At 45.0% G+C, this 27,902-nt stretch overlaps 1 protein-coding gene across 1 annotated transcript in view; it reads left to right on the top strand.

The window, feature by feature from the left end:
- The first annotated feature begins 253 nt into the window (after positions 1-253).
- REV3L (REV3 like, DNA directed polymerase zeta catalytic subunit) overlaps positions 254-27,902 on the top strand; it is a 1,615,620-nt gene continuing 1,587,971 nt past the window's right edge. Inside the window, exon 1 of the mRNA XM_069607775.1 lies at positions 254-621. Coding sequence (XP_069463876.1) covers positions 441-621 — 181 coding nt within the window. The 5' untranslated portion in view covers positions 254-440. The remainder of the gene's footprint in view (positions 622-27,902) is intronic.

The following is a 27,902-nucleotide window of genomic DNA, read 5'->3' as shown; positions in this document are numbered from 1 at the left end:
CACTTACGCACTAGTTTATCTGAAATAAAATTGCTTTTAAAGGTAGTTTTGAATAGATCTGTTAACCTTACTGAATTCGAAGCCGTTTAACATGGCCGCCATATAGGTGTACTGGCACGCTTAGGCTTTATTTGTGTTGACAGGCTTGGTCCTTCTTTTGTGTCGCCGGGGGGGTTCCCTGCTCCCTGCCTGCTCTGCTTGGGGGCAGGGGCGGGCTAAGGGGAGGGAAAGTGGATTCGCTCCGCCCCGCTGCTTCCCCACGGGGAGAAGGAGCCATACAGCTCTACCGACCCCTGCTGCAGCCAGTGGGAGGGGGGAGGAGCCGCAGTGGAGCAGGCGGGCGGCCCAGTCTGTCGGGCACGGGCGGTGAAGACCCGCAGACGGAGGCATCAGCCCGGGCAGGAGGCGGAGCCGGCCAGCGCCGATGCCCCGGGCGAGGCATGTCTGCGGCCGTGGGGAGCAGTGCCAGCGGGGGCGCCATGTTCTCGGTGCGCATCGTGACCGCTGATTACTATTTGGCGAAACCGCTGTCTGGGTTGGACGTGTGCCGGCCGCGGGGCTCAGAGGAAGCAGCGGGCAGGAGGGTGCCAGTGGTGCGGATCTTCGGGGCCACCCCTGCAGGTAAGAAGGAGTAGCGGGACGAAGTGGTAAACGCTTAAAGAGACTCCTAAATGCACCCCTCCTTTTGGACCCCCGACCCACCAAATGGTTTGAGGGAGGAACACCCCGCAACCCACACTGTGTTGCGTACTGCCTTACTGCATGCATGGAGAGATGCATTGACAGCTGTTAGTGTTTGGAAACGTGATTATAATGTGTGTAACGCATACGTCCCAGTGTTTCTGCTATTAAACCTGTTTGTAATTTGGGGTAGCGGAATACTCTTGTTACATTAAATCAGATCACATGGGGTAGCGGAATACTCTCGTTACATTAAATCAGATCACACGCCGCACATTGTAAGAATGAATAGGGTAAATAACAGGCAACTTGAGAATTGTTGCAGCATTTACTATTAAAGGTGACCCTCCTGTGGGCAGTCAAGCCACGAGCTTCACCTTTGAATGTGGCGAGTGTTGCAGTACCAGCTGTGCGTGCATGCCCTGCGATCTGGAGAGGGAGGGCCAGCGTACATTGCACCTGGCGGGGTGATCGCTCTTGCTCCCCGTGGAGCTGTTTGGGGGGGGGGTATGGATGACATCCGGTCTCGGGTGGCTGCTGGGTCTTTTCCGAGCTGCCCGAATTCTCCTCTTTCCCCAGCGACGGCCCCTCGCTGACCCAGCCCGTGTGCTGCTGACTTCTCTGTTCCACCGCCCCCAACACACCCACCAGACATGCCCTCTACCCTCCTCGCCTCCCCCTCTGGCGCAGCTGCAGGAGGCCTGCAGAGCCCGCAGCCCGGTCTCCCCGTGCCTGTCCCCCCGCCGCCACACACGGGTTCATCTCAGGACATGTCTGACAGCCTCCACGACGCGCTGCTGCCGCCGCACATTCTGTACAGTGCACAGCCTCGCGCGCGCACACACACTCTGCACCCACAAAGCCTTTGTGTTACGCTGTGCCATTAATGTTTACATCCTCAGCGCAGACACATGACAGTCACACGTCCACCATACCATCTTCGGCTGTTCTTTAACGATGCGAGGAGGTGAATCCACAAGGGTTTCACAGCCTTTGTTTTTATATTCCCGTTAGTTATTTTTTGTATTTGTTATGTATTAATCCATGCTCCTGTAGCGCACACGCCTCATGGGTCCCTTTACTCCCCGTTGGTTCATTCATGGACTTCTCCCACAGGGCTTTTGTCTGACTCCTCCGCACCATTACATTACAGCCCGCCCGCCCCTGTTCTAATTTAGAAACTGTATTCTTGGAGGTCTTGCCACTAACTGCTACCCCTCCCTTACGTTTGTATTTCCACTAATTACTGCTGGTAGAAATATTCTATCCCCTTGGCGATGAGTTGTTTCCCGGGAGGTTTTTCAGTCAAAGATCAGCTTTTTAATAATATGTCAGTCACTTCGCTGGAATATTCTTTGCCTGCATCAGTACATATTGTATTCTCATATACACTAACCCCACTTCTCTGTTAAGGGCGCCGCGCTGCCTCTTTATGCTGCAGTCGGACGTATACATCTGAACAAAGGCTTATTTTTGATTTTAACAAGGTGATTATTGAGCAGTACAGCATAACGTTTAGAATGTATTGGTCCTCAGTATCATTTGTATAGCGCTCACCTGCCATTGGTGTCGCCTTGTAGCGCTTTGAGTTGAGTGCGCAACAGGTGGAATGTAGTCGAACGTTGCATTACAAATGACCGTCCATTCATGTATGTTTACACTTAGAATTGCATACCAATCTATTAACATCTCACAACGTTATCAAGTATAGAGTAGCCGCACAGCAAAACATAACATAATGTGACCTAGCAGGAGAGGGCGTGCCGAAGCAAAATTGCAGACCATTGCATACCGAAGCAAACATAGCGTATATCTTTATAGAGTTCCCTATAATGCATCGTCACAGCTCAAAAGTATCCAAATGTCTTTGTCTTGCTAGCAATGTTTGGTTATCTGAGGAAATCTAACAATCTAAAAAGAAAGACATGTAATGCTTACCAGATGAATTTTCAGTGGCCAAGAAATGCTTTGAGGTCGTTTTTTGTTCTCTTTCTCTCTCCGACGTGGGTGCCAAGCTCCACCTCACTACTAATGGCTGCAGTGTGTGGCATAAATCTCAATAACATAAGGATCCATCAACCAGGCAGCACGATACCTCTGGTGTGGCTTGTTTTTGTGCAGAGGGGCTGTTGTGTCCTAGCAGTTTTGGCTGAGTGCTCCTTTTTTATGGACAGGAGTCAGATATTTTAATATGGTTGAACCTCTTAATGAAAGGGGGCAATTGATGTTATGGAATGCTTCCAAAAGGCTCTGTGTCTAAGAAGTATTTGTTCAAGAGTTTCCAATGATCACTTCTTGGTTTTCTGTGTTTGGCGGTCTGTTAGAAGTGGGTCTGTACTTCTTGGAATATATCTTGTGAGATTCTCACCGAAGCTGCTGCTGTAGTTTTTTACCTGTTTTCGCGTGTGTGTGTGTGTGTGTGTGTGTGTGTTTTTTTCAGTTTGTCGAGTTACATTCTGTGTTTTCAACCAGCCTGCATTTCGGTGTAGAAGGAAGGTACCATTGCCTGTCATGCCAATACAGCTCTTTATTGGCTTGGTGCGGACTGTTTTTTTTTTTTTTTTTGTTATGTTTTAACTACTTGTGCAGGTATCGGGTAATATTATCCCCACCAGTAATATCGCCATATATATGGTCGTCGTGAATGGCCGTAGGCAATATTCTTAGTGGGCATAATTTTTGGGGTAAATGGGTGCCGGAGTTGCAGGGGTGTCCCCTGCAGGTTCCATGGGGTAATATTGCTGCAAAAATATGGCGAAATTCCTGTATGGCAATATTTTTGCAGGGGTATTATCACGTGGAACCCTTTTACATACATCTGTGAGCTGCTTTACTGAGAAAAGAAAAGGGTCAAATAATCAGTTCTTTGGGAAGGAGCCATCTCGTGGGGGTCATCGCCAAACTTTAGCTCTCTGTATCCTACCAGAGAGGGAATATCCATTTGCATACCAGTCTCGCTGAACCCACAAGATCAGCCAACCACTGAAATACTAGCCATTTGTCCTCGGAACGGGAGTGCCGCCAGCAACTCGCACATCTTTCTGCCTTGCTGGGCATCCACAGTGAGGTGTGGCTGTGGTGCTGTCTGTGCACAGAGAACCAAAGGGTCAATGTCTGGATTACCCTTACTGATGTAGGGTGAGACCCACCGCGTTTCATGTTTTCCAAATTTGTGGGAGCCCTTCTACTAAAAATGGACACAGCCAAACAGCCCCTTCAACGGGATGCTGCCGACAATCACGTTTTAGCTGTGTGTTCCTGACCCGAGAAGAAATGACCATTTGATTATCAGTCTGGTTCCACCCATAAAGGGGTTCCAGTACCAAAATACTGGGCAATCTTTATAACAAGAGCACCACCAGGATTTTGACCTGTTTCTTTCTGCCCTGTGGCAGTCATTGCAAAGTTGCTTTACGGTGCTGAGATACCCTGTGGGTGGGATTACGATGTTAACGCAATGGATAGTTCTCCTGTCGGGACCCCAGAACTAAAACATGATTGTAGGCCCTATCCTATAGAACAGGCTATTGGGCTTATTTATTCTCAGCAGAGGGATGCCCATATAACAGCTGTCCATGCTGCCGTGTCCGCCCCAACACTGTAAGAAAGTATTCACTCACTTATGCATATGCTCTCTGCAGGCAAAATGCGCTGCGATTGCCTGCAAGGCATGCTGCTTCTGATGAAGGCATCTATATAGGTGTGGCCAACATTTCTAATAACGACACTTGGAGAGAGCCAAAACCTATGCCTGTTAAATCTTCTCTACACATTGTAAACCGCAATGGTACCCAGTGTCTGACCTGAGCATGATCTAGCAAAATGTGTGTGTGTGCATAAAAAAGAGTGTTATTTGTTCAGAAAAACCCTACCAGTGAATCTAAAATAGAACTTCAGTTAGTATCCAAATCCTATAAACTGGAAGTATACACCCAGAAAGCAAACTCATTAAACTCGCACATCGTTAATGCCACCTCAAATTGCAAAGAGCTATCCACCATAACAAGAATTGTAAACGCCCTTCCTTCCTCCTAGCAGAAAAGCACCAAGCAAAGCATGGTGTACCACCATCCAAGACGCATTAGCTGCCAAAATAACTACTCTGCAAAACAAAATCGAAGCACAAAAAAATAGGCACACCTATAGAGCCAGCCCCTAGCTATCCACAGTCCCCACAATGAACATACCAGAATTTCATATTTCTATAACGCTTACACCAAATTACTCTTTGCAGCATTAGATGCAATGGGAGTAATGTATACCAACTTCGCTGACGACGCACAAATACTTATCCCAATTTCAGGTAACCTTGAACAAGATACCATTTGTGTGAATAAAATGTATTCCATCATCCAGAACTGGATGGCGGCTAATTAAACAGAGAAAAAACAGAAATCCTCATAGTAGGTGCTCCCGCTCGACTAGCCAAACTTGATCCACATTACACAGCTATAACCATCGACGGTTCCCCCATCTCCATCTCTTACAAAGTAAAAACCTTAGTCTTTCTAGACTCAAGTCTCACTATGTTCAAACAGATCAGTGCTCTTGCCTCTTCCACAGCATACACTGCCAAACTTATCGTATTGAGTCAACCTTTCCTTTCACAACAAAACTGTATCACCCTTGTGAGAGCCCTCATTTTAGCCAAAATCAACTATTGTAACATACTCCTATTAGGCACCTAAAAGATTTAAAAAAAAGAAACATAAACAAAATGCAACTTCTACAGATTAAAGCTTTTAAGAGCAGCTGTAGGCATAAAACAGGGTTAATATATCTCAACATAGGAAAGAGGGACATTGGCTTCCCATTCAAGCCAGGAAACTCCACAAAACACTTGCACACAAATTTCTCGGGCAATGCAGCCACCTATCTCAACAAAAGCCTAAGACGTAAAACTACAACCAGAGCTCTTAGATCCAATGCCAACACACAGCTACACATCCCTCGATTCAAGAATGCAACAGGCAGCTCCAGTTTCCCTGTAGCAGCTCCCAGATTTTGGAACTCACTACCTCCAAACATTATAAACAAGCCCTTCTTGATCAAATTCAAGAAACCTCTCAAAACTTGGCTCTTTAGCAGTTAGTATTTGTTAGACACATTCACAGTAAGACAACAGCTGAGCACTGCATAGCCCGGATAACTTTATGCAAAAACCCCTTTGTTATGGATATTAAGACTTTTTGTAATTTGAAATTCAAGATCGTAAATTTACTCACTAGATTGCTATTATATATTTGTTTATCCCGTCGCCATGATGCCCCTGGGTTTGGCGGTAAAATAAATGCAATAAACAAATAAAATAAATATAGAGATTATGGAATGTCCCATTTTCAAGCTTTGGCACCAATGGTGTGTGGTGGTTTTCTTGAAGGAAAATGTAAGTTCTAGGTTATTTAGCTTTCTTTGGTTCTCTGTTAGCCAGTTTCTTTTATTTTTTATTGTGACGCTGTGGTTGACTACATCCGACCTGATCGACTACAGTGGATTTGTTGCTTGACCCTGGTCTTGTTGCGGACCATCAGTAGTTTTATCAATGTCATCATCAAAGTTTACCCAGTTGGACTGCATCAATACTTTGTTTAACTTGGTCTCAAGGACTAGCCACACTTGTTTTATTTACCTTTCTTCCTGATTGTGATTCTTCGGCTTTTGTCCGACTCAGCCGTCATGTATTATGGCCCAGATGGGTATCCCAGAAGACTCCTGAAACTGTGGAAACCCAGGAATACTCTGGGAGACCCTTCCAGTATCACAAGTCTGGCGTCCTCTGATTTACATGGTAGCAGGACAGTGCAACGTACTGGCAGAGGAGCCAATATAGGTGGCGACGAAAAGCAATTCACTGGCAGATGATGTTCCAGCTGTAGGCAAGGTGAAGCTCTGTTGAAAAAGCCTTGCCAGATATTAGGAGAGTCTTCTAGGGTTGCAGGACACAAACAACGGGTAGGGCAGCAAGACAGTGCAGAGGAGGAAGGACAATATCCTGAAGCAACCAAAATACACAAAGGGAAAGGAGGAGTCTGGCACAGGAATAGGGGAAGGGGACTGGAGAAACTAGCAGAAAAAGGCAAGCACATAGGCAGGAGAACTGAGACCAACAGGAGCATGGGGCACAGACATCCAGAGCGTTGAGATGCACTGAGAGCTTCTGGAGGCCAGCTTTTATGGCTTCCGGGTTGCTGCAGTGTGAACGTGTTGCCATGGACACCGGAGCACCAGGCCAGAAGCAGAGGGCGTCTGAAGGCGGCGTGCCACCACCCGACATGGCAGAACAAACATAGAGCTTACTGTGGTGTTGCGGGGAACTCGCCGGGGGCTGTGGATGAAGATATTTCCGTTCTATCCTGAGGCGCAATTGCCACCTAGGATAAAGACGCCAGTCCGCTGCAGGTAAGTGACCCATTGCGCGGCGTGCTTGGCACTTAGAAATGTATGTGCCGTTTCGGATAACCATCTGTGCATCTGTTGCTTAGTGTCATCAGTGAAATGTGTTCTATGCTGAGCTACAGGACTGTTTTTCCTAAAGGATTTTAACATATATGTTGCAGTGCAGTCTACCCGGGATTCCAAATCAGACATGGATTTTGCAACGCCTGCCAGGCAACCTTTAGGAAAACAGTGGGTTAATGTTAACACTCTTTAGTGACGAAGAGCTTCAGAGAGACTGTACAGCCGTCACTGTGATCAAGATTATTGAAGGCATGCTTGCTTTTGACAAAAGTGTACCTCCTCACATCCACGGTAGTTTCTGCCCCTGCTGGTGTACGGCTCTCGATAGCTACTGTCGTCACCTTATAGTTCAAGGTGAAACCTAAGATCCATCGATTTTACAAAAAATCTATTGCTTCTAACTTAACTCGTTTTTGTATCTGTAAGAAATGTAAACAATATGTTTCATGGCCCGGGCTCTCAAATTGGAAAGTTCGGTGGAACTTTATGCAACAGTTTAAAAGATAAAAAAACTGTGGCGGTGGGGTGTTTTCCAATTTTTTTTTTAAATTGGATTTCTCATAGGGAAAATAAGCACCCATTAAACCTGCGCACATCCTAAACTCCTGTTCTGGTTTGCTTCAATTGTGAAAGCAGTTGGGAACAAAGCAATGCAGATGAACCTTCTGGCGTTCTGATTTGTGTGTGTGTGTGTTTTTTATTTATCTATATTTTTCATTTTTAAAAAGAAAATTTGCACGGAAGGTGGTACCTCTAATGGCCCCAACATCTTGTATATATCTTCCCCTAATGCGTTGCACGAGGGAGACCTTTCAGAAATAAACCACTTTTTTCCCCCACCGTTGCGAAGCAAACGCTCGAGAAAGAGGAAAGTTACGATTTGTTTAACATGTTATTTGAAGGGTGATGTTTCCCTATAGGGTGGATATGGGGAGAGTCAAAGAGTAGGTTTTGGGCGTGGCGTTCTTAAAATAAAACATTTTATACTCACGAGAAGACGAGCATGCTTTAAAGGACGTGTCAGAGTGGCAGGACTTGTTTCCATTGGAAATTTCTCAGGATACCTGCAAAATGATAGCGCTCTCTGAAAATTCCTGTGGTAAAACAGGTTTTTCTCACGAGAACAGAGGGGAAAGCACAAAAACTCAATGTATGCTAAATTTTACCCACATCTCTTCACAATCCCTAATCGCAGTGTGTCACAGACCCATAATGAGGGGGGCTCCTATAAGGGGGGGTCCTACAATACAAATGAAAAATAAAATCTACTGATTTTGAGTAGGACGTTTTGTGATATGAAAAGATAAACTTTAGTACTACAGGTAGAGTGACAAAGCCTTTTCAATTCACTCTAAAACAATAGTCAAGAGTTAAGTCGAAACAGTTCAATGCACCAAAACCCTGAAAATTGATTCAGCAAGTGTTGGAAGTTACACCAGCTTCACTCTGAGCCTCCTGTTTCGTAGCCTATGAGCACACTGAGGAAATCATTGATGTAATAAGTGATATCACTGGAAACTAGAGCAAACTGATGATGCCACACTGTATCTCATGGAGAAACTACCCATCAGAGCATACAAATACCTCTGAACCTGTTATGGGGTTGAAGTGGCAACTGTGTTTGGCTGTTGGCAATGCCCAGTGCCTGTTTTTGGGGGAAAGGGGCCTGCCAGGCAGTGTGGCCAGTGGGCTACAGATGAGATATGGAGATAAAGTGGCCACTGGGTCTGGCCCTGTGACAAATCAACTTCCGGGGCACCAGTGGTCCAGAGATGAAATATTGGTTTCTAAACCATCAATCAGCCCCACACCTCCCGTACACCAGAAGGGATCCGAACAGATTGGAAACACAAGCAAATTATAAACCTCCTTGTCCGATTTTGGTAATGTGGACGGACCGGCAGGCTTATCTCTAATTGTTAGTTGCAACACAGCGAAAATAGAATTATTACCCAATGATCAAAGGGACTGTCCAGTCAAAGTTGTATATAAATATCTACTTTATCATGATCACAACAGAGCGTTCTTGCACACTACAAAATGCAACCCACTCTCTAAAGGAATGCAGAGGACGGACCGTTTCAAAGAAGGAAAAGGGATGCACTTTGGCTACTGGAAGGGGAGTAATCGGTATAGTAATGAATCTCAATAGTTCAAGGATACTTGGTTTCAACACAAGGGGAGCAATGGGTTGTAAAATGTCACTACAGGCCTTCAGAGAAGGACCAGGGGGTCAGAACCACAATGTACCTTGTGCTGTAGGAGTTCTTGGTGCTTGACAGTCAAGTCTGTTTTGGGGCGCTTTGCAGCTTCTTGCAACAGAGTTCAAGACTGGAGACAGCTGTGGGTATCAGGTGGTAGGCAGTGCAACGAGGAAAGCTGGACGGACGGCTGCAGGCTGGCCTACACAGCGGCAAGGGGTCAGGAATCGCCTCAGTGCTGGTCAGCAGTTCTGAATCACTGGCCGAGGCGTCTGGGATGGCTTTAGCGACTGCTGCCTAACAACAGTTAGCAGTGCAGTCGGTTGTAGCTCAACTGGCTCGGAAATGTCCTTTAAGGCGGATGTCTAGATACTTGCTAATGCACTTCTTCTAGCTTCTTCCCTGGGCTTGTGTTGTCGTTTAAGGCGGATTGCCCAAAGCTGTACAGAGTGTTGCATTCAGCTGCCTTGTCCTTGGTTTGGTTCAGAAACTCTGGCACTTCCTACTTAGGAAGTTTGCTGCAGGACACGCTGTGTGTTGGCTGGGTACCGGTTCTGGACCTGCTGGAGGGTCTTCTGGATTCGGTATCTCCCTCTGTTCCATGGGAGATGTTTAGCGGAGGGATCATGCTTCCCTCTGGGAGGTCCTGGCCTTCCGTTAAATGCAAGGCAGACTGTATCCTCAGTCAGGGTCCAATTCTGAGCTCTTCTCGTCTTCTTCTGGAGAAGCCTTCAGATGATCTGCAAAAGAGGGGCTCTGCCTGCATTTATAGCCAATTGGACCTCAGGGATTGGTGCAGGCTAAGCCTACCTTTTTTAATGAAGCAATCCTGGGGCCCCACCAGCAATCACCTGTATTCGTGAGGTCATAAACAGAAAAGGTAAAGTGGTGAAAACATGTAATGCTAATTCCCACCCATCTTCCTGTCTGCTGTGGATCAAAGGGTCTCTCTGGCTAATGTAGCTCTCTGTGGTTCCATCAAAATGGCAGGTCTCCCATGAAGCTGCGGCTAGACCAGACCATCTCACTCTGTCAAACCACATACTCGTTCATACCTTCTGAATGGGGTCCCTCTATGGTTATGACTACTGTAAACGCAAAGTCCGAAACATTTCACTGTCAACCGATACTGAGTGTGGGAGCTGGCATCAGGTTGACACATTTGCATGTGAAAGGTTGTTGCAGTTTTCCTGTCTCCTTTGTTAACCTCTGCAGCCAGGCCCCTTGTTGGCCTGGTTGAATGAAACTGATTAGTATGCAAATGCTGCCACCAGCTACATGGCTCAACCAAAAGGGGAAGGCGGATCCATAGAGCCGTTAGTTCGTTAGGCTGGCCATGGCAGGGGGAAGGATTGGCCCTCCCCTTCTGGAGATGCATTGTGTACTCTACCTGTCGGGATCCCAACTAAATATGACTCGGTGTAACACATCATCATCATTATTTAAAATTTCAAGAAAGCCCAGGCGAGCGGACACCCACCGTGTAAATGGTCGAATTCCTCACCGGCCCAATGGTTACTTTGGCGGCCTGTGGTGATGCCTGAGCAGTATGGCCAGTGGAACACCTAGTGGCTACTTTTGGGTGGCTTGGCAGAACCTGGGGCATCGATTGATTAATGTGGCAAGCTGTTATGGCAACCATCCGTGTTTGCAGTGATTTCATGATGTAGCAATGCGTGACATAATCTGTGATGTCATTTGTGCTCCTGGGTTGTGCAAGGTGGGCTCAGTTAAGGTAGCTTAGCTTCTAACACCACCTTTCAAAAGGTTTGTGGAGATAAACCATTACCTTTTTAAAGACGTTTTTTAACTAAAATGTAAGTGTTTTGTTGTGTTGAACTGTTTCAAAGTAACTCTTGCAAAGGTTTTGTTCACTGAATAATATATGTATTTATTCAAGCCTCAAAGTTTGCGCTAGCCATGGGTAGATTTTAATTTTACGCTTGGAAAGTGAGAAATGGTGGGATGTGTGCATAAATAGAGTTAAGGGTGCATGTGACATTTATGCCTGGGTATTAGCTTGCAATTTTAATCATTTTATTCCTGTGTATAAACGTCCATTTATATACAAGTCACACATTGCACAACACCACCTAGTATATACATAGTGAAAAAAACCTTTGAGAGAGTTAAGGTGATAAGATTTAACGCAACAAAACCCTTTGAAATTCCGTAGTCGCATTTGAAGCAAGTCCACCTTAACTTCGTGCCCCCTGTTGCGCAGCATATGACCACAATGATGGCATTGCAGTTTTTCATGGGTTTTGTTATACTATAGTTTCTTTGAGGCCCCTTACTCTTTTTAGCCTTGTCCACTGTACATGTTGCATCAGTATTCTATGGGGCCCACTCTCCATGGCCTTCGTTCATGACCAGTGGCCAAAGCCTTTGGCCATGCCTACTTAAACTGTCACACCAATAGGTTTCTTTGGGGCCCACTAGCCAGTGGTACAAAGACCCATTAGCCCCTGCCTGGTAGATGTGATCCCTGCAGGTCAAACAACTTAGGCACAAAGGGTTGACCCTAATTTACAGGACATGTTTGGGGTTATTCCATCCAGTAGTTTAAAACATATTTGACTGGAAAGTGGATGCCCCTTTCTCCCAAAAATATAGCTATATCTCCCATGGGCTTTGCAGCAGAGAGGGATTTCAGTAATACCCAGGAAATGGGAAAAACGAAAGGTGTCCAAAACGCTATTTGGAGGAGGAAAATGGATGACATTGCATCAGGCTAGAGGTGGGGAGGGGGAAAGAGGATACCATGTGAAGTTGGGGGTGGTCTGGAGACTGAGTTAGAGTTCAAACGTTTTTGCGTTATCTGGATAATACCAGGGAAATCCTGTGGGATAATCATGGCTACAACGGAAGGCACAGGGATGAAACTGCATCACATGAAACTGAGTGATAGGGGATAACGGTAGAGGGCTAAGGAGGGGGGGGGAAGCAACGGAGTGGTGTGGGGTGACCATGGAAAGAGTAGGGAGCCACTTGGTGAGTGCCTGTGAGGGGAAGAAGTCTTTTTTTAAAACATTTTTTATTTTGTTGCTTTTTTTGCGTTTTCCATAGCCGCGCGCATGGGTAGTTCATTGTCACTGCATGTGTAGTTCGTTGACAATATCGGGGGAATCCTGCAGGAATCTGAAAAGATATTTTAAAAGAAATTATACGCATACAGTGATAACATCTAGTAGGCTGGGGGTAATGGGTCTCTGTGCCACTGCCCATGCCAAAGGCCATGGCTTGTAGGTCTCAAAGAAGTTCATTGGTGAAACATGCACAGTGTGCACGGTCGCAGGCTGTGTCCACTGACTGTTGCCAAAGGCCAGGGCTAGTGGGCCCCAGGGAATCCTATAGGTGGGTATGTATGGTGGTCATGGCCGAAGGCTATGGCTTGTGGACCCTAAAGAAACCTATTGGTGCAACATGTACTGTGGCCACGGCCAAAGGCCATGACTTGTGGGCCTTCAATAAACTATGGTGTAACAAAGCCCTTGCAATTCAATAAAAACACTTAAGCTAAGGGACAGGGTGTAATGCAACAAAACCCTTGAGATTCAGCAGATGTGGGAAGTGATGATAATCTTAATTGTGCGTCCCCTCCCTGTTGCTAAACCCATGAGCGCATAAACAGATGAGATTCACAATGACATACAAAATTAGAGGCTAATAAGGTCGTTCAGTGGGTTGAGCACTTGCTGCGATCTGTGTGTGATCTGCAGGTCACACGTTGGAATCCCGGCAAGGCAAACTCAGCCTTTCACCCTTACAAAGTGGTACATTTTTGTAGGGATTAGTTTGCATATAGGGCACATGGTACACTACATGTTTCTCTAAATGGGGTGAGGATTGTGTTGTCATGAAAAATTAACTGATAGCGTTTCTATAACTCATGCTACTCCTGTAAGTAGTGAAGGCAACTTCTGGGTGTATCGTGTGGCTGAAGTGCCATCTTACTGCTCTGGCATAAAAGCCCTGAGATTTTACACTTTTTATGCCTACACTTTCTCCTGATATGTCTTCATCTGAGAGTCAGATATTGTTTTTCCCATTGATGGAGCCTAAGTGCCTCAATGTTTGGTACACTCTGTGCAAGCCTGCTCACCTGGTTGGCCATGTGTGCTTTACTGCTTGGTAGCAGCCTCGTCTTTTGTTATTCTGATAAATACCTCCCTTCATGAAAGAGTTGTGACGTATTGCCATATGTGAAGGTGAATTAGTCTGAGATTTGCTCTTTGATAGTAACATGTTGCAGGTAATTTTGTTTCTGAAAGTGAAATCCGATAATCGTATCCCACTTTCGTAATGTTCCATGCCAAAAAGCAAAATGCACCCATGTACCTTACTTTGACCGTCCTACACAGCAGGTGTCCTGCAGTGGCAGTAGGTCAAGTTCAAAGGTCCCATGTGCAATACTGAATGCAACGTTCCAACAGACAACGGTGGCTTTTTAACCGTCTGCACCTCTGTTTCAAAATATTATAATTGGTTACACTGGCAGCCTGGTGGCAGTTGTATCTAAATATATGCTATGTTTAGTTTTGACGTGGTGGCTGCTAAGGTTGCACAATTATATAGCCGTAAGCAGTTCATATCATTTGTCAGCTTTGTGAACTGGACTCATTCATGACAGGGCTCAGTGTGTGTTAGCTGTCCGGCCTGGGTGTACCCACAACACACATGTTGGGCCCAGCCTAGGAAGCCTCCCTTTAATTCTCTTGATTTCTCTAAGAAGGGTTGACACCTTCCTCCAGGAAACCATATCCCTGGCGAACCAATTTTTCAAAGACCTTTCATTGCAATGGCCACCTCGCACCAAGGCGTTGATTACTGGAGACCTTTTAAAGTAGGCAGACTTAGAATAATTCTGAAGAATGCTGCAGTCCACAAAGGGGTTCTTTCCATCATCATGGTGCCATCTCCTTCTTTTTATTGCTATTTAATATCTATTTCGGGCCACTGTTAAAAATCTTTACTAAAGACGACCAAACTCTACTTTTATCTAACTGCCTATGTGAAGTTGAATCTTAAATGCTCGAAAATGCCCTACCAACGGAATCTGAGTAAACCCGAAGTTACTTTGTACAGACTAAATATAAACGGAGGACTACTGCATACACCTGCCCACTCCTATTTTATTGCATATCCCCGTGACCTATGCCGGTAAAGTTAATCAACTGATAAAAACGTAATTTATTTAGCTTTTTAATTTTACACTCTCCCCTTATATTGACCGAGCACAACTTCACAGGGTTGTTAGCTCGCTCATTAATTCTAGGATTGACTATTGCAACTCTTCACATATGGGCATTCCTGACTACCAAATGGAAGAAATTCAAAAAGTCCAGAACTCGGCAGCTTGTCTGATCCTTCAATTATCTTGCTCCAATTTAATCAAAACTTTCTGTCAATCATTACGATGTCTTTGTCCAGTTAGATGCCTCGTTATTTTAAGGTGCTTTGCTTAATTCTCTGTGACTTGCGTCTCCTAAAGCGAGAAAGATTCAGCAATATAGACCATCTCATCCCCTACAATCTCGGTATCAAAATATACTTTTGGGTCCAAATCTTAGTTTAAACATGCATGTTTCCGCTTTGCTGTTTAGTTCCATGACTGTCCATTATCCATAAGATGGACAGTTTTATGCAAATTCGTAAAACTATGAAAACCTAGCTTTCCTGCTAAATCTCAATTTTATGATTTGTTGTGCTTTGGGCCGTGATACGGTTTGGTCTGTAAGTGGCGCATTCTAAATCCAAATCAAATCTTGTGGTTTTGCTAGGTCTCCCAGAAGCCAATGAAAAGCCTTGGAATATGGGTCCATCCTTAAAATGCTTCTGAGTTACACCGACTCTGACATTGCCTACTTACCCAAAGTGTTGTGTCCTGTGCTATTGCTGCTTAGACCGCACCACTTGTCGGACCCAGTTCACCAGTTCACTAACGCTGAATCACTGCATCAGGAAGCTCCTAGAAGCCTATCTCGCTGTTGTTCAGCTACAAAGTCAAGAAACAAAAGGTATTTTGAAACGGTCCCGTGCCCCTCGCCTGCCTTGAAGGACCCTGGTGATTTTTAAGGCCCTCCTCCTGCAACTTTTTGAAATGCGATACTTATTACCTTTTTACATGTTGCCGCTGAAATCTTTACCCGAGCACCCCTGTCTACAAACCCAGAGTGCCCCTTTATTTTAAAGTCTGCTTTCTCTGAGTTTTCCTTTACAGGGTTGGGCCGGCCAGCAATGTTTTTATTAGCTGCGTGCTATTTTGTTAGTTTAATTAAAGATCCTATTTTTGGAGATTCTTGGTTGGAGATTTTTATTTCGGTACCCCTGTACTGTCGTTTGTGTTGATTCTGAACCAGGTCACACGCCTCCAGAAGAGTATAGCCTTCAGCCCACGTTACCAATAGAAGTAAAGGAGGTGCACCTCTCGGACTGTGCCTGTTTCACCTTTGATTGGGATCACTGCTGGTTTAGTTGGAGTGTGGGGCTGACAAGGTGCTCTAGCTACTACTTACACCTGCATTCCTACAGAGCGGTAGTCCTTTCGTTACAAGAGTCTGCATCTTTTTAATGAAGTTCCCAGATCATAACTGTCGGACACGGTTCACTGGTTTAAAAACATCTGCGTATCTTTTACTTTTATTAAGATATAAGCTTACCTGTGTCAAAAAGAAACCAGGGGGGGAAAATTGGGCATCTCGGAAGCCAGAGTTGGCATTATTATGAAGCGTGCCGGGAGGGGTGTTGCAGAAAACTACAGATCTGATGGGATGAAGACACTGAAAGGGTTGGCAAAGGAAGTGACATCTGAGAGTAAGCGAGGGGATTGTGCAACCGAGGTGCTGCCGAGTAGAAAGCATAGCAAGGGAATAGCTTTGTAGCTCGAAGCAGTGACGCGACATGGTGGCATCAGCATTGCAAGAAGGGGTGGGGGGGTACACAAGCAAAGTGTTGGGAGACGGCCTGGTTGAGTGGTACTGGGGAAATCTGGGATGCTACAAGGAAGGACTTGTGCCTTGGGCAGGGAGGTACTGAAGGGTGGGGGCACTACCGTTGAAAAAGTAATCGCCAGGTTTAGATGTTCTACTAAGATCTGCAAGAAGGGGTATGCTATCAAATATTAATATCTACTTTCAAACTGAACAACCAAGAAATGATGAAGATGTCCTCGGGAAGAAATCGTCAGTCTGGGAACACCTCAATTTCACATACCGTAGGCAGCCTTTGTACAATTCAAGTGGGGGGGGTACAGCTCGCTCTACTCAGTAATGGGAGTTGCTGTATGCGTCCACCACCTAGACATGGCTCCTAGAAGCGAGCATTTGGGATAATAGTGACTGTGGTCAAGGCTACTGCTGTCTCCCCAAATATTTAAATGGATACACACCCGTCGCTGCTCTCTTTCTTTGTAACACTTGGTGTGGTTCAGAAGCACAGAGGAAGATACCAACCCAAAGGCTGATTGTGACAAGGCCCTGCTTGAACCTGCACCCTGTCAAGATCTTTATGTCTGCAAATAGCCCTTCTCTGTGCTCACTTAACCAAGCCTTCTGTTATTAGGGAAGGATTAAAGCATGTTGCTTTTTCTTTGACACTAGGGGACTGAACTTCCAGCCCCTGAGTACCACTGCATAGATATGAAGATGTGAGAGCACCGAACACACAACAAACTGCCGATCGACGGCGTCCGAGGCTTGCTCCTTCTGAGGAACAGAGAAACTATTATAAGCGCAAATAATTTTTTATTGCACATCTATGTTCTGATAAGTCCGTCTTGCCATTGAACTGCCTCTGCTGGGCCCTTTTTTGCACCTTTTGTCCACTTGAGTTGTGCCTTGCTATATGCACCCCAGTGGCTTCACAGCTATCCTGGTAGGTTGGTGAATCATGATGGCTGTCCTGTCACTATACAACTGGAACTGCCATGCGAGCCTTGGTCCTTGGATATGTCCATACCTTACCAGGTAAATATAAAAGAACTGCTCCCCTTGAAGCCTAGTGACTTTGCAAAAGCGAATCACTTACCTGTAATTTGCACTTGCACTCTTAATTACCTTTTTACAAGAAGTATGTTTTCATATGACATTATATTGACATTGCTTCAGTCAAAGTAATGCAATGCTACCCTGGTTAGGGGTAGTCTTTTTCCTCGGCTCTCTAAATTGTGCAACTGTCAGTCCCCAGCCTACAGCTGCAGATGTGGAGGTGATGAGGGGACATCAATGGTACCCATTTATCTAAGCAGGCTTTTTAAATTCTGCTTTATTTTTAATAACTAAGAAGTATTTTACGGATCCATATTGCCGAGCTCAAAATGCCCAAGAAAATGTTGACCTTGGAGAGTATTCACTCTAAACCCCATCAACATAATTTGGGCAAACCTTTATAAATGCTCGGCTTAAGATGCACCAGGTCAAGCGGAGCAGGTGAATGGGTAGATATTTCTTTGGAAGGTATGACCTTGTTTTGCGTTAAGGGGCATTAAGTAAGAAAGCACTCTGTTTGAGACGCCATCAGAAAACCTCTGGTTTTTAGTAAAGGAATAGTCTGGATAGCTGATGATGATCCAACCATAGTTTCTGACCCAACCATAGTTTCTGACCCAGATCTATACATGGTGATTGCTACATCGAAGTTGCTGCTCGTCAGTGAGAGGAGGTTGCAGTGTTGGGGAATGGGTTTTCAGCAACCATCGGGGCAAGTAGAGTTCACTCTTTTGCTTTTGGGACGAAGGAGACCATGGTGGCTCGTCACAGGGCCACAGCTATAATTTTAAGATTTACTGGTAAACCAGATGCCCAAACTTACTTTTATAGAATGAAACTGAGTGTTATGAGGTTTTTAATTTAGTAATTAATCCCTTGCTTGTTATCATCGAGATCCATAAAAATGTAGCCCGACGTGGAAATGGTTTGCTCTGCAGCACAGGTGTGTAAACGAAGGAATCCATACAAGCTAAATAGAATCTGTGGCAAACATGTTTTTAGTAGAAATTATGATGCCCAAAGGAACTGCACTTTCTATGTATAGGCTTGCTTTTTGAACGGTCCAGTCCTGTGCTTTTTAGCTTGTGCGATTAGAAGGCTAACCAAATGTGTTCATTATTTTATTTGTAATGGTTGTAAGCAAAGGATAAACTTTATCAAGGCACTTTTTGTTGTTGTTGGATAAGATGGATGGAATCACGCAACAGCGTTTTATATAGGTATGTGTAATTTAAATGTATCAATGAGTTTGGTTGCATTTTTAAAAAAAATCCAAGGGTGTCTAATTAGTATTTTGTTATTTTTTAAGATGACAGTTTGCACAATAAGTGCGCCCACGGTCATTCGACAATTGGTAAGTGGTAATATCTACATTTAGCCACACTTTAGAGTTGTGCATAAGCAGTGATGGCTTCAGGTCATTGACCGGTTAATTTTATTCTTCTGTGGCATAGATTGACACCAAGACTACACAAGGTATACTCCTTTTATTTTTATCACATGCAATGTGGCTCTTGCAAAGCTTGGATACAGCGCATACACTGAGCCATGTATACAAACATTAATTTTAATTTTCTGATTTTACTTTTCCCTTACCTATATCTTTCATCTCTCCATCTTTAAGTGCATATCTGCTGCTTGATATCCTTTTTGTATTATATGAAATATTCACATGGATGGGTAAAATGTTATGTTCTTGTGAATGCATAATTCGGAAATCCTTATTGCCTTTTATTTGTGTCAATCTAAATGAATTGTCATGTGGCCTATGGTTCTCTGTCCTGCTAAACTGTCCTTTGGTTTGTGTTACCTCAATGGATACGTTATTTTGATGTGGTTTTAAAACATATTTTTAATTGGTGTGTTCGGCCTCGGACGAAGAGCACATAGCTCAAAAAACGTGTCAGGCTGACCTACAATCAATTAAATACATGCAATTTAGGCATAGACTTTTGTGATTTGTGCGCAGTGTGAATGCAACCTGTGTTCTGAGGTTTTAAATACAAAAGATTTCCACTTGACTGAGCCTGGGGGTGTGTGCCAGCTCCCCCCCCCCCCCTCACCCCCAGGCAATGCTTAGTCCAGCATTGGCAGCCCTGCCACCGTGTATGCATCTCCGAGAGGCCGCGTGCGAGATGAGCGCCCTTCACCACCCGGGCCCACAGCGTGCCTGTACCAACCCCTCATGAGTCAGCAGCCTTCTGTCACCGCCGGGCCCGGACTTCCAAAAAGCTTCCGCATGAATGTCAACCTCCGGCCTGTGCCTGCATACCAAAATCACCAACAAGCAGCACGGTCCGGGGAGAGGCTCAAGTGCTCGCCTAATTACACACACACCTGGCCACAACTGAAAAGAGGCTCATGGAAAATGTAGTTTGAGTCATTTTCCTGTTAGCAGATCTCCTTAGCTGCCGTTTTACTGATACTGAACCCATTTTCCTAACAGGTGACACCACTTTGCAGGGTGAAAAATTGATCCATAGTCTGTCTACACTGTCATTTCTGAAAAGCAGACTTAAAAGCCAGCCTTACATAAGGCTAGATGTAGATTTATTAATATTTATGCATTTGGTAATGTGTGCGATTTTACAGAACCCAGCTCCCATCAATGTTGTTGATTGACTACTCCAGCCTTAGCTGTGGAGCATCACGTTGGGCCCCGACCTTCGATCGTCTCCAGATGAGCAGAAGATCAATGACTGAGCTAGAGTGTAGAACCACCAAGGCTCTTCAACAATGGCCTAGCAAAGTATAGTTTGCTTCTTTGCGATATAGTGTGACTGATGTGCTTTATGCTAACGGGAATAAGAGGGGAGAATATGGACTTCTGTGCTCGGTAGTTGTTTCTTTCTATTTGTGACCGTGGAGTCTGGACTGCCTCTCTCTTTGCTATACTTTTGTCAGAAGAGTGGAATGTATATCCTCTTTCAATGACTGGAATAACGATCCACCACACGAGGAAACTGACTAAATCAACAATGGCAATCTTCTACCTCTGAGGCTTTCTGTAGATACATTTGGTTTTCAACCCCTCAAAACATTAATTGTGGCATAACACCATGGGTTGGAGCAAGGCCCCTGGGACAGTATGAAAGTTGAGATGGTAGCTCTTATGCGTTCTGTCCTGGTTGGTCAGGTGTTAACAGTTTAGCTTCAGTATTTGGGACCCATTTAGGATTGTTCACTGGAAGCATAGGTCACCATTCTATCAATTGGTAGACATTTCACTGGTAAGCTGAGTATTTATTTAGGGACTGGACTGGAAATGTATATTTCTGGCAAACGTGGAGTCGACCATCTCTGAATACGCTACTACGAATTCCGGCAAAGTTCGCAGGCATGTTGATGCAGTTTAGAGTGTGATCGGTTGTCTCTTCTGAGTGATTTAGGGTCACCACTTTCTGCCTCAGTTGAAGAAACCATAACGTTTGAAATGGTGGGAATATCTGGCAGCTATGAAAATGTCATGATCGGATTTACATCTGTTGAAGACCTAGTGATCGGCAGCAACGTTTCCCCTTTACTTGGGAGAATTGCATTCTTTTAGTGAAACTCGGCAGCCGTACTGTTTTAAGTCGTTGTTGAATCTCAATACCATTTGATTGCTGTTGGTGTGTGCTTTGGAAGGGGTTGTGCTCATGCTGAGTGGTAACCGACTAGTGCAGATCTTGACTGCTGTACACGTAGCTATGATGGGGCTGGTAAAACCAACTTCTGAAAGCCCCAACCTGTCTGGCTCCTTATGGTATAAAACGGATGTTTTCTGTTAAATATACATTACGAACAGGGCCTTTTGCTGCACGCTGCGTGAACATTTAAATGATTACATTGATATTGTTTTGGCAATTAACATCTGTTGTGCAATGGCCTTCATTTTTGTAAGGTAGACACTTTGTGCAACAGGCTGCTTCCAAGGCTACTGACCCAGATCAGAAATGGATTGAACGGAGACGTAGAGATCTGTGGTGCCAGAGCTGTGTGGCAAACCTTACACCATGTGATTGCATTTTTTACTCCTTGCATCAAACTCTCAAATTGTTTGCTTTAAGTACAGTAGGGGAGAGGAGGTTACATTTTTAGTGTCGAACATTATTTTTTTCACCAGTATCGCGCAATAGTTCAAATGGTCAAAACTGCTACTGTCTGTAAATGCTTTCTTAACAAACTAGTACCCGGCATAACATGCACCCTTTTAGCCAATCTTGAAGGTTAATTAAAGAACATCGCCACACTTTTATTCATGTATTAGCCCATCTCATTGTAAACACAATTAACAGTCTCGTTCTTCTCAGATACAATACTTATTGAGCCGAATGATCTAACGCATAATTGCCCATGACTGAATACAGGTTTTGGAAGATATCGTCAGATTCTATCAAAGGTCTATCTGTCCCTGTGACTTATTAATGGTCATTGAAAAGGCTAAAAGTATAGGAAAGTGTCTTCGTTTGAATTTGAAAGGCATATTTGTATGATATATGGCATTTATAATGCGCCTATACACAAGTGTTTCAGATGGAATGAGCGGTATGCGCGGTATAAGAACAATATCTAAGTTTTAATCCATCAATTACACAGGCCTCTATGATGTGTATTTCTAGACGCGTAATTGTCAGCCCTGTTTCAATGCAGAGTGTCCATTGCAGAGTCCCGTGATGGCATAACATTGCTTAGCAGCATAATTACAGCGCATAATTCCAACACCTGCTTTCAGTTTTAGCCTGTGAGGAGTCATTCGTTCTACACACGTTTCGCTCATTAGCGACTTAAGCGTTGAGCCGGCAATGTAACTGTTCATTGACACTGGAACCGACGTGCCCTGTGTAAAGAGAGGTGGGGTTGGAAAGAAGTAACTTGAAATTATTCCAAATGTTTGTGATCGCATAGAACCGTGCTCATTCTGTTTGTTAAAATGATAGCTGTTTTTGAAGTGGCAGGTCGCACGTAGGTGCAGTTTGCCATTTGGACAGCAGAGGGCAACCTAACACTGATAAATTGCATCAGCTGAGTGAGGAAACATACCTAAGCGTTTGATATATATATATATATATATATCAATCATTTTACTAGGATTAATGCATGTGGTATCTGTTTCATATGCATTCTGTAGTGTGTCCACAGCAGTGCCCACATTTCTCTTCTAAAGGACTCTCAGTATTGTCTCGCCAGAGTTTATTTTCCAGGCTACATGGCTTTGTGGGCTGGGGCTGGGTGGGGCAGAGCCTTGGCAGGCCTCCAAAAAGTGGTCTTTTGTCAAGGCTTTGCTGGGAGTCCCCCTCTAGGCCTTCTTTGTCCCCACCCTTTGTGAGCAGTTCTAAGCTCAGTTGGAGAGGCAGGGACATTGGTATCTTTCCTTTTGCTGTGCTTGCCTCTCCTTTTGTTAATATGTGGCACTGACCCTGCAGGTACCCCTTTGACGAGATTGGAGCAACTATCTGTTGGGTCGGAAGGGGCTCAGTGAGATGTTTGTAGCTGCATTGAGAAAGGCCTTCCTGCAGGAGACTGCTCAGAGGTGTATTAACAAAAGGAGAGGTGCGTGCAGCACAATGAATCGCATATCCGTTGCCCGATATGGCCATCTTTTATACTGGAATTGTCCTATCTTGCTTTATATAGTGTGGCCGGTTGGAAATGTGCTGTGGTTGGAGCAAGACGAATTGAGTGGTGTTAACTTGTTTTTCGATTGAGGATACTGTATAAAGCCCAGTTACTACAAAGTGAAACATTTGTTTGCACTATCCGTACATCTTTAACATTAGTACCCGGCGAGGGAGAATCAGAATGAAAGAACCATTCTGATTATCCCTCGCCGGGGCATTACCCGGCCGGGAATCCCTCGTTTGTCCCTGGCAGGGGGCGTGACAGTCCCTCAGCCAATGAGGAGGCTCGAAGCAGGGCCATCCCCACTCCGAGCCTCCACACGGCTGGAGGCTGCCTTTGTCCCCTGCTGGGGATTCGGGTATGGGTTTTTATTTTACTTTTTTTATTTTTATTTTCTTCTTCCTTCTTCCCTCCTCCCTCCCAACCCCACCTACCTTCATATTTCTTCTGTTCCCAGGGCGTCCGCTCCCAATGGCCACCATGGAAAGGTATTCCCGGCGGCCTTTACTTTTTGACTTTTTTTTTATTTTTGTTTCTGTTCCGAAACACGTTTTGGAACAGAAAGAATGCTATTAGTACGCCGGTCTTGCAGGCCGGGGTACTAACGGCAATATACCCAGAGCAGCGGGGGACTTACTGAGTCTGGTAATGCCCCGGGGCCTTCGTTAAGGCCCTCGCTTCTCTCAGGCCTATGACTATGGGCCCCGGGGCATTACCGGACTCAGAAATGCCCCCACTGCTCGGGGTATATTGCTTAAGTGTGTGTCTTGTGCCAAGTAGAACTGCTTGTTGACAAGCCAGTAAGTGATTGTCCATCCGACTTTTTGGCGCTGTGCCAGTTTACTAAAGGGCATTTTTTACCTGTCGTTCCTGGAATTTTGGCAGGTTTTGTCGCGTCAAGTACCACTTCATCAACTTACGTGCGGGAACTTTCGAAAGCTTACTGTATGAGTCTTCAGTCACCCCTTAACCAAGTGTCTAGAAGGGATCTCTGCAATGACGTTCAGTGATTGCTACGCGAAGATGCCCATTGAAGCACCACCTTTGTGTCCCATCTGGTCAAGCGACTTAGATTACTTTACCTGTATGCTGGTTAGCCTTTGAAGTCTGTGGCCTAAAGGCAGCTAGACACACACCACTGGCTCCCATTGTCTTAAGAGTACAATTTAAGATACTTTGTAATATCCCCAAAAGTCCTAAACCAAAATTATCTGATATATCTTGTATGTGTCATAAATGATTCCCTTGTTTTTTGTTTTTTTGTGATTTTTGCACATCATCCTACAGCATCTCAGTAACAACACAACAATCCCATGGCTTTGAGAGGTGGCCACTTTCTAGAAGACATCGAAAATGGCCAAGAAAGTAGGAATTCGGATGGACCACAGACTTAACATGGAGCTACAAATCCAAGCTGTGGATAAGTATTTTGACTACCTACGCTTGATCCGACCTATCATGCCCTGCCTCGCTCTCGCACACCCTTTGCCATATTACCAATTCCATTAAGAATTTATTACATTACCATTATGTACTTTGGCCTCCCGGAACATCTACTAAAGAAACTGTTAAGAAATCAGCACTTCAACGCAACCAGCACCAAAAACACTTCACACTGGACCAGTCAAAAAAAGAATGCACTTCAAAGCGCTTTGCATCAGGCACTGTGCCCTTAATGGTCTTGGAGCTGAATTCATCCACGTAAATAATGCCCCATACCACCCCTGTAGACTCCTATGATGCAGCAGAGATGCAAACCTAACAATTCCATGATCCAGCCGAAATCAACCTGAAGGCTTTGCTTTCTGTGACGCAACTCTTTTCCGAACACTTCGCTTTCATATCCACAGGCTTGGGTCTAGCAACACTCTTATGGGGGGGGGGTCACAATATGCCAACATTCGTACAAGGCTAGGCACCGTAAGACTACTAGACTACTACTGTGGTGACGGTCGCAGTATAAATATCGGAAAACATTGCAGTCAAACTCTGGAACTTTTTTGTTTGTTTTCTTTTTAAAGGGAATTCGAAAATTCTGAGATCACTTGACCGTCTGAAAAAAAGAGAAGACTGCTTCTCTAAACCATAGAAACCCAATCTCTCTTACACCCAAATCCATGTAACTTTAGACAAGAGCATAACCAAATGCAACTCTGACATTTTAATTTACGTCAACAATGCTAGCAACAGGACAGCACCCAAAGGTGTGCACCTCAAAATTCTGAATCTACGCAGTAGGTGCTCGTGGCAGAACGTGGGATCAGAATTGTCCCCAAACTAAACTTCATGCCACGCTACCCTCTGCAACCCAGAGCTCTCAGTTGGTGTTTTCAGACCCAAGGGCAGCTCTACTGCTAAGAACAAATAAAAAAGAACTATCACCAGACTACACCTCGCACTGCTTTTTCCCAGTTGCGCTGCATATTAAGGTACCACCCTCCATGCAACACAGCCACATACATTGACCATGGTGCCTAGGCGGCCTAGGGGTAGGGGCCAAATTGTAAACCCTGCTGCGTAAGGAAATCTGAACGGAAGCAGTAGTCTAAATCCAAGTGTCTAATGGGACACATGATGTGCACTGGGAAGGATCTCTAAGGCATTCACTGCAGGTGCTACTCCTAAGGGGCTCGCTGTAGGATTATGTGTTTGCATATGTTGTGCTCTGTGATTTGCCGCTAAATGTTCCCTGTGTGATTTTGCTCCTGAGTATTCCCACCACTGCAGTGTGCTCCTAAATGGCCACGCTGTGGTTTGCCCTAGAGTGCTCCGCATTTGTGGTAGCATGGTGCCCGTTGGTGCTTTTCTGACCAACCCCCTCCCTAAGGTCCCCCAACTGGGAATTTACTCTTGGGTTTGTCCCCACTGTGGTGTTGCTCCAGGGTGTTCCCCTAAAGCCCCCAACTGTGATGTGCTCTTAGCTATTGGCCTTGATGTGCTTGTGGATGCAATCCTACTAGGGCGCTAGCATATCTACACCTGATCGAATACTTCAAATGCCCATGTGTCTGTTCATATTCACTCATGGGTCTGTTCCCCCCTCACTAACCTGTTCAAATTCCGTTTTCCACCTTATAATATGGACCTAGACTAGGCCACCAGATACTGCTATTGAACCCCCACTAAAACCAACAGAACTCTCCATCTCTCCTACCAACTTGTTTAACATGGTCCCAAGCAACAGGTCCCTACACGGAAGCCATCCAAAGCACCCCTCTGGATACAAAGTACCTCAAACGCAATGGGCACAAATCTCCTAGTAACGTACCCCCACTTGGAACCCGGGGTTCCTCTGCCCTGCACACACCCACCACCACAACATTAAAGCTATCTCGAATGGATTACCTATCCAATCTAACCAAACCCAATTATCTTTTGCAGATGCCACTGCACCAAGTCTATGGAAATGCCGTTGGTGAGCAGAATTAAACCCCATAACTAAATACAAACTGAAATCCAGGTTTTTGGTCCGTTTTTTTATTTGTGAATAAAACGGTAAGCAGGTCCCTCTTCTTGGTTCCCCATTCTACCAGCCATGCCTTGCAGACTAATTCTTTTATAGACTTTCAACACAGAGAATGTTAATTATCATCTCCAATTGGTTCTATTTAAATTGCTGAAAAATTGATACAGCCATGCAGCAAACATAGGAGCAACCATTTATTAATTCGATATAAATGGAGCTTGGTTTCATGTTCAAGAACCCAGCGCGCGTGTGCGCGGGCTGATTGTTATTATTATATATTTCTTTGTGGTCGGGCAGCTAAACTGTGGAATGCCCTCTGATGAGCTGTTCTTAAAACTCAATCATATTGTGATAATCCTCTGAGTGGATGAGCAGTGCCAAGAGACGGTTTAATCCAGTGGTATGCGCTATGCAAATTGTTTCACGCAAGGATCTGAGATTGAATGGTTTGAAATGTCCACTGCTGCTACCACACCCTACTTCACACCCCTCTCAAGAATTCTAAATGCACTGCTTGGGAGAGGTGTATTATTTTCGAGGAAACGGATGTCTCGTGTCGCCGGGTCAAAGGTTTGACATGGATCGCATTTCACACCCACGCTGGTTTACAAAATGTAGTTGGTACAGTTCACCCTAATCGGGATCTCGTCGCTCGGAATGCCTGGATTCGCTAAATTGAAGGCTAAGGCTGGTAACTTAGTGTCTCGGTGACACGGAATTAGTTTTGTATTCTCCAAGTACTATACATAAATTAAAACGCAGCTTTGAAACTCATCTAAACAGTGAACCAAGATGTGGCCAATATCAGTGTGTGATGCTAAAGTTTGGGCTCTGTAGTGTATGCTTGGTAGCGGGTCTGTCTCCCGTGCAATGTACATGCACATCTGCAATGTGTAACCTCTTTCTCTGGCCTAGTTTATTAAGGAAGCGGGCCTGTGTTCACACCGGGTTCAGTATCCTATGCAGTTTGTCAGGAATTATTACAGCCATGTGCAGTATTTGATGTATTTGGTGGGTGTACCATGTACTATGTGACGCATGCGAGCGTGTCATGAGAAATGTTATGTATCGGGGGGGGGGAGGGGGCTGCGCCCTTTGCAGTATGTGATGCATGTTATACCTGTCCTGCCTAGTATGCGAGGTCTGGTGTCTGTCCTGGGCCGTAGGTCAGCGAACCTCGGTTCCCCAGTGTGTGCACCGCTCATCCCTGAACTACTACGTTCTCCTTTCCGTTCCTGGTGGTGGCCTTCTCGCGGCTCGACTGGAATTCTTCAGATCGACAATTCCTTAAACTTGTGGTTAAACATTATTGTCCTGGCTTTCACACTGCAGTAGTAAGCCCTTCATTCACATTTACTGTTTTATCAGTACATTGTACCCACTTTTTTGGTCACTTCAATGCCTGTCCAGGGTTAGAATTTGCGATTCACTGAGCAGGAGCTAAAACTAGCTCCTAGGTGTCGGGCATCACCCAGTAGGCAGGAGCTACAGCCACCAGAGATGCTC

This window comes from Ambystoma mexicanum, chromosome 4q, assembly GCF_040938575.1.
Source record: "Ambystoma mexicanum isolate Mex_15411 chromosome 4q, UKY_AmexF1_1, whole genome shotgun sequence".
NCBI classification, from domain to species: Eukaryota; Metazoa; Chordata; class Amphibia; order Caudata; family Ambystomatidae; genus Ambystoma; species Ambystoma mexicanum.
The sequence above is the reverse complement of the archived record's forward strand: the minus strand, read 5'-3'. Positions and strand labels throughout refer to the sequence as shown.